The 10,952-nt window shown below is 39.7% G+C and overlaps 1 protein-coding gene across 2 annotated transcripts in view; it reads left to right on the top strand.

Annotated features, from left to right (window-relative positions):
- The window catches only part of LOC145981648 (pancreatic lipase-related protein 2-like), a 96,027-nt gene extending 89,045 nt beyond the window's left edge, over positions 1–6,982 (top strand). For both annotated transcript variants that reach the window (XM_083115044.1, XM_083115045.1), the window contains exon 12: positions 6,018–6,982. In XM_083115044.1, the coding sequence (XP_082971170.1) occupies positions 6,018–6,108 (91 nt within the window). In that variant the 3' untranslated portion in view covers positions 6,109–6,982. The remainder of the gene's footprint in view (positions 1–6,017) is intronic.
- The last annotated feature ends 3,970 nt before the right edge of the window (positions 6,983–10,952 follow it).

A 10,952-nucleotide genomic window follows, 5' to 3' on the forward strand; every position in this document is an offset into this window, starting at 1 on the left:
GTTGTTTTGAATGTTTTAGAAGCCTTTTCATTTTGCCTATTTTGCCTATTTGGGACCCCACTGCCTATTTTTAATTATAATGCCTTTTTCTGCCTTTTTCAATGAAATTTGACCATTTTTTTTAAAAAAAAATGTTGGCATTTATTTTTCTTCCGTTTATTACATGAATAATTTTCGCCTTATTTAAGTAATATTGAACTCACGCATGTTTCAACATTGCTGAAGGAGAAAAGTGTGAGAAAAAGTATTTCATGCTGAGTTAGGATATTGCCTTTCGGTTCACATTTCTTGTGCATGATTGACTGCTGAAGTGGAGAGGTTGATTTCGAACACAAAGAAGATATTTCTGAAATCTCCCTCTCGAACCCGAAAATTTCAGGAAGTTACGCCTGAGCTTAGTTTTCCTCCTTGACAAGATGGGGAACCTGGATATCAGCAGCTATATATTATGCTAACAACCTTGAAAAAATCAGTGAGGTTATCGATGCTCATCCAGAAAATGAAGCGGCTTCAATTCGTGAAGTGAAAAACTCCTGTGCTATTCAGAACTGAAGAATGAACTGTCGTTTATTTTTGCACATTATGGTGCATTGCCAGAGACACTTACAAAGCTAGAAAAAAAGAGGTGAGACTCTTGTAGCATCCATGAAAATCTTCAAGGAATCTATGCAGCAGATGATGGAAGTGCCAGGAGAAAAGGGGTCAGCTGTTGCGGAAAAGTGCAAAAGGGTAGTGAGTGCAAATAAGGACTTGAAACAATTGAAAACAATTTGTGATATTCTAAAAGATGAAAATGCTGTTACCAAAATGAGTCCAGCTACATTAGCTTGTTCTATGAATGCTCCAATAACTTCTGTCGAAGTAGAAAGATCATTTTCTATTATGAAAAACATTCTCTCTGACAGATGACTATCAATGAATGTTGAGAACTTAAAAAAACACCTTGTAGTTATGTGCAATCAAGACGGAGAAAATTGAAATGCTCTTCCCAATGTATATTTTAACATTTTGCCAGAAATTATATATAAAAGTAAGCGACTTCCATGTGTGCCATTTTTTCGGTTTATTTTGCCTTTTTTTTAATTTTTAGTGCCTATTTTCCACATTATAAATGCCTTTTTGCCTGCCTATTTTAACGAAAATAAATGCCTGAACTTCCGGGCTCTAATCATCATAAAAGAATCACTGTACATGAATTAGCCACAAAAAAATGTTCACAGTGCACAAGACACATATCTAAAACCAAGAGACAAGAGCTAGGAAAAACATCATCTTGTCGCTGAATGCTACAGTGAAATTGTGGTATCTGCTGACATGGGACCCACCTTTCTGGCAGTGACCCTCTGTTGCTGTGCTTAACTACGAAGAAACTTGCAGGGTCAAACAACCAATTAGGCCTTTTGATTGGGCAAGAAGTGGCACCCTCAAAAAAAACCTCCCCAAAGAAGCCAGCTGGGAAACAGGATTTTGGACAAAATCCTGTGCTGTGAATGGACTCTGGTTCCTACTAATGTTGGAATTATAAGTGCATGCATAAACATGCTGGACAGGGGGAAATCCAGTTTGATGAGTGACTTCAGACTTCCCTATTCAACTTCTTATCTCAATCTTGTAGCAATGGAAGACACTGTATGCACTTTTCATGAACTCATATGATGTTTCAGGGAGACAATACAGGGTGAGTCAAAAGTCAGGAACCATAGGACTATGCGTGATTGGGGGTATATCGGGGTTTAGACAGTTGAATTCTAGCCAGCAGTACCACTTCAACTTGCGCGTCTTTGGACAGCACCTGAAATACACATTAGTCCTATGGTTCCTGACTTCTGATTCACCCTGTATGTTCTGAAAGGCTGATTTTGGGTTCGTTGTTTGCAATGTCATTGTCAAATTCCCCCAACCTTTTCTTCATGAATCACCTGGTTTGTCCCATGTTCACAGCAGCAAGTAATACACTCTATGCCTTTGGCATCTCCATCTCAAACAACGTGTCATTTTAAACTCAGATAAGGTTTTTCCAGGGTACTTCGTGGTTTCACTGCTGCTATAATCTTAAACTGCAAAGAATCCCTGCAACATTGCTGGAAAAGCTACTAACGCAAAGAATGCATAGCCTTAAACTTTCCTCTGATTTTCGTGATTTGGTACATGATCAACAGATTTCAATGTTATACGAGGTGTGACACAAAAAACACCAGATTGATTGCATAAGTGAAAAACAAAAAGGAGTTAGCAACAACAGTTTTGGTGACGTCATGCAACACCCCTAGTCTATCTGTGCTGCAAGTTTGGACTCACCCGCTCTTGCCAGTTGGGAGTATTACATCATTGAGTGAACACCTACAACCGTGTTCTGCTGAAAAAATGTCTAGTGTGAAAAGTGAACAAAGAATCAACATCATATTCCTTGTGAAACTTACTTTCAGGGTCATAGGTAAAAATCCATGTTTCATCGCAAGTACCAACAGATTCCAAAAAACTTGGCTCATTTCTAAGGCGTTGTAACATGTCCTCACTCAAGTCTTTACGACACAGTTTTTGGTCATCTGACAGAACTTTTGGTACAACCTTTGCACAAATCTTCTGCATGTTCAATTCCTCTGTTAAAATGCATCGAACAGCTTCCCTATCCAAGTTAACTAACTCAGTCACTGCACAAACACTCAATCTTCGGTCACCTCGTATCACTTCAAGAACTCTTGCAATATTTTGTTCCGTAATCGCAATTCGTGGGCATCCTGTACGTTCATTGTCATCCACACTGTCCCTTCCCTCCGAAAACCGTTCATGCCATTCAAACACACGTGTCCTAGACAAAGTATCATCTCCAAAAGCCTCACTTAACATTTGGAATGTTTCTGTTGCCGATTTCTTAAGTTTCACAAGGAATTTGATGTTGATTCTTTGTTCACTTTTCACACTAGACATTTTTCCGGCAGAACACAGTTGCAGTTGTTCACTCAATGACGTAATACTCCCAACTGGTGAGACCGGGTAAGTCCAAACTTGCAGCACAGATAGACTAGGGGTGTCGCATGATCTCACCAAAACTGTTGTTGCCAACTCCTTTTTGTTTTTCACTTATGCAATCAATCCGTTTTTTTTTTATGTCACACCTCGTAGAAGAGCCTCTTTAAGAGCATGGGGAACAGTTTCTGCGAGGCTCTTCCCTTTGCAGCACTGTTGCCAACTTAGATCTTTTGGAGCCAGATCTGACTATTGCATGCAGTCGTTTGACTGTGAACTGGAGCACCTGCCCCCATGCCCAACAAATGATGCCATCCCTGGCTCCGGCCCACATAGACAAACTTTTGCCACACACACACACACACACACAGATATATATGCATACATACATACATTTTGCATGTGACGTGATTTTGTTATATTGGCTGCTTCACCCCACCTACTCTCACTTTCCCAAGCAATTTTTTATAGTGCTGTGACTGACATGAAGATGATGTAATATTGTTATACGAGTATATTTTATTTTCGATTTCATACGACCATCAGTTGATTATTGAGATGGGAGATGCCACCAGATCTAGACAGTGAAAACTAAGAATAAATTGCCATCACTTTAAAGTTAACAGTAATAGCAGTGCTCCCCACCCCCTTTGACACCTAAAATTACCCTTCTTTATCCAGCCTTCGTAAATTTAGTTCCTTGAAATTCAATTTTAGCTTCATTTAAGTTGAAATTTAAATCGTTTCTGTGCATCAGGTTTGGCAACATTGCCAAGATGGTTGTAGGAGGCAAGGAGAAATGCATTGCGCTTGTGGGAGTATTACTTTATTTGTTCTCTTGGGAATATCAAACTTTCGATGGCACAGAAAAAGATACCAACAGAAAGGGAGCAGTTTGAAGATGTAATTTACAGGCGGAAAAGTCTAAACTTCCATTTGATTAGCCGTAACTTGACGTTGATTCCCCATAAGGAATACATGGGATTCTGAAAATTCTTATTCATCATATTTTTCAAATATCATGTCTAGCTTAATAATCAACATAAAAAAACACTTCCACTTGCAACATGGGGAGAAATTCATACTCTCTCATATACTGGGATTTTCTTTTTTAGTAGCAGTGCCCATTCGGATGATACTGAAATAAATACATAATTGGTGTGAAACTGTAACTCTTCCCCTTAAGGCTGAACCCCAAATTTTCTGTTCCTTTAGCTTTTTTGAGCTCACACGAAAAGTTACAGCAAAGGTTGTACTTGACCCTTTTACGGTGCTTAGAGCCTGTATCAATATGAAGGTCAAGCATGCACTTCGTGATAAACGTTTGCATTAAATGACATTTCAGACTTTCAAACAAGTGTATGGCAACAATTAAGGTTTACGCCAATAGCACTTCGAACCAATACAGATGCCTGAAGATTGTAACAATTAAAAGTTGTTAAAAATAAAGATTAACGAGTATTCCACTGCAATTATAAGTATCAATTTACCAGTGCTGTTTCAAAATATTCACAAATTACAAAAGAATGTTAAAGTACCTGTTATGTAATCACAAAACACAGTTTTCTACACAATATTCGAATTTTGGATAATTTACAAGATAGAACCTGCGAAAGTATTGCACGACATTTTTGCTGATCCTGTAAAAAAAAAAAGTTTCCTTTGTGCTTAGCACCACGCCATGAAGGCGTATAGGGGTGTGGGGGTAACATCCCACTCTTTCTTGATCCGGTCGAGAGTGGGAGTGATGTAATCAGCATCATGCCCCTGACCGCCGTTTCCCCCAGGTACACATGTCATTCGATGCTGGGTGGGTGCCGAGGTCACTTCCATCGTTAGAAAAGTTCCCGGATTTGAACCGGCCGGGGATCGAACCCGGAACCTTGAGCATGGTAGTCAGACGTGTTACCGACTGAGCCACCGCAGCCACCTGAAAGACCAAAGTACCGGAAAAGCATCGGTACATGAAATCCAACCAATACTTTCCAATGCCACTGGTATTGGCAGATACCGACATCAGATCAGCCCTAGTTACAAGCAAGATGTAAAAAGCCTTCCCGATGGCACAGTGGTAGTGTTGGTCGCCTTGTAATCAAGGAGTCCCGGGTTCGATACCTGGTGGAGGCACATAGTAGTTCGGATCCCACTTTAAGCTGTAGGCCAAGTCCCGATTAGCCTTACTGTGCATAAAGTGGACTTAAAACATAAAATCAATCAATCAATCAAAGCAAGATGTAAAAGGACCCTGACTGAAGTCATGGGTTCGATATTGCTAACGACATCACTACCCAATGAATACTAATCCATTTGTTAAAAACACTAAAACACACAAAAACAGCAAGATAAAAAACACTTTAGCAGTTTTTTCGAGCTTTCGATTACATCTCAGAATCATCATCAGGGCTGGTCGAGGGGCGACGGAAGGGATGCGGTTAAATTCCACTGGTGCTACTCGCTGTGCCTGCCGGAAGATGTTGCTTCGGTCTTGCAGGAAAAAAAGTTCTTCTGGTTTGTCCAAACAAATTATAGAAACACAGGATTGTGTTTCCTTCCTGGCACAGGCAAAAGGGAAAAAAGAACGGGATGTTAAGGTTGGTGTACACATGATCAAAAACACAAATAATCTTAATGACAATTTATGTGGAAATCTTTATTTATCATGGTACAACACAGTAAAACTTAAAAATCCCTCTCCCCCAGCCAACAATCCAAACATACAAGAACTTACCAACACTGCAAGGCCGCAACATCTTCCGGCAAACACAGCGAGTAGCGCCAGCGGAACTTCAACCTCATCCCTTCCGTCGCCCCTGGACCAACCCTAATGATGATTCTGAGACTGAGACGAAAGCTTGGAAGAACTACTATGGTGCTTTTTATCTTGCTGTTTGTGTGTGTTTTAGTGTTTTTAACAAATATGTTGCCGGCACGTAATGTAAGAAGTTTTCTACTGTCATAATACTGATCCAATATAAAATTGCCAACACTTTATGAAGAACTTTAGTGATTAGCACTCTGTCTGTCAATATTACATGTTCTATTTTTTTCAGGAAAAAGCATGCAGCACTGTGTGTGGACAATGAATCTCCGTACCATGTGATGAAAGATGGTACATCTGCTACATTTAACAAGCAATGTTAGGACATGGTGTGTAAATCTCAACAATGCCTAGAATTTTAAAAGACTGTAAATAAAGCATGCTCTTAAATGTTCACAGTCAGGGAGAGAATAAAGGAGAGAGCACAAAAGAACACACAAAAATACACAGGGTTCCTATAAGAGACTGACATGGTAGAACACCAACTGTATTCTTTACACCTCTGGTGTTTCACTGTGTCAGCCTCTTTAAACCCCACCTGATTTATATATATGAATTATCAACTAAGAAAATATCGTCAAAATAATTTCAGCATGATGGTGTTACTAATAATTTTAAAATGTCGCAATCTGTTTGTAAAGAGTCATGTAAAACTTGCAAAATCTCAACTTTGTTTTCATAGCAACATGAAAAGTGGAAAGGCATTATGTAGCCCCTTCCACTGTTATATGCAGTGGAACCCTGATTTTACATTCACCAGATTTATAGTTCCGTGCATTATATATTTAATGCAATATAATGCAATCAAATTTTGCTGGGTTTTACATTTACCCTCATTTTAAGTTCTTTTAACTTGGCTCCCTGAAAAATGTAAAATCGAGGTTTCACTGTATTTATTTATAATTCTTTCTTCAAAACAACTAGAAACTAATTAGTGGAACAGGTTGGAATGTTTCTTTTTTCAGAAGCCACAAGTAATGTAAACACATAAATACAAATTGTTGCTCTAGCATAATTTGAATATTTGTACTTGACAAATATGATGTAATGGAGAAACAAGTGCATTTTCCTACCACATTAACATGAGAAATTATAGGCAAAAATGTGATATTTGTTGTTCATTAAAACTGCTAATGCAGTAAAAAAATGTAATGTAAATTTTTAAATTTGAAACTTGCAGTTTATTTATCAAAACAAACTTTCCTGGGCCTGGATTGTCTTGCGAGTTATCCAACATCCTATTTTGCTGCAAAATGTGTGATGAAAATAAGACTTATTTAAAATGGAATAAACTTTATAATATTCCATACCTTTAACATAGATGATAGAATGTGACGATTATGAATCTTTACGCTAAGATGAGAATTTTTATTTTGCTCCAAATCAAATTTCATAGTTTATTCTCCATAAAACACTGATATGTCATTTTATATGGTGCAACAACCCTTTTGAGGATTAAGGCCTACTCTTAACTGGGTGGTTATCACGTTAGTCCCACCCATGACTTTCTATATCAGATAATATGATATTTTTTTTCTATTTAACCTTTAGTACGCCGCACGGTCTGATGAAAGTAAGCCCAGTGTCGCAGAGGCTTTGAGCGCGAAATTTGAATTTGTATACATAATGGAGAAAAATCGTAATAACTCTGGCACTATGGGACCAATCTACTTCGGATAACTTTTGTTTTGCAGATAATACATCGGTGCATGTAACCATGTAAAATTTGGATGCCCCAACCGTGGGGGGGGGGGGGGTTACGGACGGGGGCTGCATCCCCCGAATTTCAATGAAAAAAACATAAAAATGAGGAGTTTGCCCCCTCTTCTCCAACTACTTTGGGGAGAAAACCAGAACTTTTGCTTTTTTTTTCAAAGAATGGACGTTCCGCAACAGAATGAAACTTGATTCATGTTCGTGGGTGCAATACAATTTGAATAATAAGGCAAAACGTAAAACTGTTTTTTTCCTCAAAACAGCGAATTTGCATATTATTCATAAAATTGTTATAACTCGGACTCTATGGGACCAATCTACTTCAGATAACTTTTGTTTTGCAGGTAGAACATCAGTGCATGCAACCATGTAAAATTTGGATGCCCCAACCGTGGGGGGTGGGTTACGGGCGGGGGCTGCATCCCCCGAACTTCAATGAAAAAAAACATAAAATGTGGAGCTTGCCCCCTCTTCTCCAGCTACTTTGGGGAAAAAACAGAACTTTTGCTTTTTTTTTCAAAGAATGGACCTTTCGCAACAGAATGAAACTTGATTCATGTTCGTGGGTGCAATACAATTTGAATAAAAAGGCAAATCTGAGGTCTTAGGTCCGGGCCGGCCAGTAAAACGTAAAGGAGTTGGAGCCTGAACATGAGAGGTGCGCGGGCCCCAGGTTGACGAACTTGATGACATCGATGATGATGCTGTTGGGAGAGGAGAGTCATTTTCATCCGAAGAAGAATCAGATATCTCCCGCACATCAACATCATCATCAAAGTCATCATCTTGATCAACATCTGATCCCATGCTCTCACATTCATTGTCCGTATCATATAAAAGCTCATCGATCTCCCTAACGCATAATCGTTTCCTTCGGGACATATTTCCACAAAGAGCCGAGTCAACAGGGAACAAATGGATTCACAGTAGCTACACAAGATGCAAGTGCGAACGAAAAAAATCAGAAGCACATATCACAAAAAAATTACCCAACACAAGTTCAACACAGCTCAGGGGGCACACAATCGGAAAGCACAAAACACGGTCTTTCACAACTACTGCTCTGAACATCTATGGCGAGGCCTTTCCTAAACAGAGGAGGGGAGGGAGCCTTTGTAATCCTTCGTTTTGTCTATACTTCTGGATAGACTCATGATTCTGGCTTCTGGCCTCAGGCTGTCGTCAGGCTTCATTGCATTTCTAACATAGAGGTGACAGAAAGCTGACACCGCTAAACCTCTTCCAATCCAGCCTCTCCTTGACCCCCCCCCCCCTGCTACTACTTTCGGCTGGATCACCAGGTCTAAACACAAAGAAGAATGTGTGCCTTATCAGTACTAAATCACAGTGTTGGAAGCTTGGAGGAAAACAACATCGTAAATACCAAGCATTCATTGTGTCTGTCAAGTGTAAGCCCAAACACGTGACATATTCCGAGAAAGGAGGGGGGGGGGTATTTGGAATTTTCATAAACACATGTTCCCCAACCGAACTGTCAGTGTTTCAACTTCAATATACAAATATAAGTGTGGCAAACCCTCGATAAATGTATCTAAAGCTGTTTGTTCCATATATGCAACCGCGGTTGACAGGGACATACTTTTTTTGTTCCACATATGGAACGGCGGGGGACTAAAGGTTAAGTAGCTCCCAATTTGACCTCATGGGTCAATAATGGAGGGTTTTGGGATAGAACCCAGGACTCCTCACATCAAAGGAAAAGGCATTTGGCTATGCAGGAACTCCTGTTATATATACGAGGTGTATTCATAAAGTAAGCACTGTTTGCAAATATTATCGCTGTAGCGATGCTGTCGCGACCGTGTAAGTTCTCGCTGACGTCCTTCATCCATTAGTTAGCCACAGGCACGCGTGAGAGCAGGTCATTCTTTTTCTTCGTAGTTTTCTGAAGGTTTGAAATGTTCAAGAAAATCAATCGGCCCGCCGACTGTGAAGTCCGGTCTGTGATTTGTTTTCTCAATGCAAGAATGGTTGAGTTCTTGCCTAGAGGACAGACCACCATCAAAGATGCCTGCTGTGACACATTAATCCGGCTGCATCGTGCAATTCAAAACAAAAGACGCGGAATGCTTAGTGAAGGCATTGTGTTGCTTCACGACAATGCTCGTCTACATACGGGCCAACAAACTCAAAATATCATCACGTCATTCGGATGGGAACAATTTGTTCATCCGCCAACAGCCCTGACTTGGCACCAAGTGACTACCATCTCTTTCTTCATTTGAAGAAGTTTCTTGCTGGTCAGCGTTTCAACGAGGATGACGATGTTGAAGCAGCAGTGCATATATGGGTTTTGTCACAGGCGGGAACATTCTATGATGATGGGATACAAAAACTAGTGCCACACTATGACAAATGCTTGAACAATGGTGGAAACTACGTAGAAAAGTAATTTAAGGTCTGTAGAATGCAATGAAAATAAAAAAGGTACGAAACTATTTTACTTTATTTTTTACGCCCTTTCGGTACTTACTTTTCGAATACGCCTCGTATATCTCAAATATGCATCCTTACTGTCATGCAGTGCTGAGGTTTGTAACCAGAGCAGATCATGTGAAATACCTGGTGCATACATATTTCCACTAAACAAGTGTGGAAAATTGTAAAAAAGTTGTTTGTTCAACAGTTTCTGTATTCTGAAATACATAAATTGAACCAACTTTCACTTGTACGAGGGGAGTTCAAAAAGTTTCCATATCGGTATAGAAATAATTCATGTAGGAACAGAAACTTGTGTAAATTGAATAGGTACAACCTTGTGTATGTTATGTGCCAAATATGACTGCAGTTGAATAATTACTGTTTCCTTGTCAGGTGTTTCAATGAATGAAGGTGCGACAATGCACAAATTGGAATACAGAGCCGTGATCTGATTCCCCTTTCTGCAAGGCAAAGCTCCCAAACAAATCCATGAGGAAATGTTTGCTATGTATATGGTGAAGTGTCCATCCTATAGTGTTGTTGCTGAAAGCAAAGAAAGTTCAAAACAGTGGAAGCATTGTGATTCCTCCCTCCTAAAAAGGCAAGGGTCAAAGTGTCTGCCAAGAAGGTGATGTTACCTATTTTTGGGATGACCATGGTGTTATCCTCATGGATTACCTTCCGAACGGCCACTGGGGACTATTAAGCAGACCTTCTGGGCGAATTGCGTGAGAAAATTAAAAAATTTGCAGGCAAGGAATGCTGTCTAAAGGTGTGCTCATCCTGCATGACAATGCACCTGCCCATGCATCTCTCTCTACATGTTATCATCAAGCACGTGTCTGGCTATGATATTTTGCCTTAATCTCCATATTCCCCAGAAATTGCACCTTCGGATTTCCTTCTCTTTCCTAATATGAAGAAGTTTTTTGCTGGCAAGCATTTTGAAGATGACAATGATGTCATATCCATGACAGAGGCGTGGCTAAATGCCCAATCTCCAGCATTT

This window comes from Lepisma saccharinum, chromosome 29 (assembly GCF_977018435.1).
Source record: "Lepisma saccharinum chromosome 29, izLepSacc3.1, whole genome shotgun sequence".
NCBI classification, from domain to species: Eukaryota; Metazoa; Arthropoda; class Insecta; order Zygentoma; family Lepismatidae; genus Lepisma; species Lepisma saccharinum.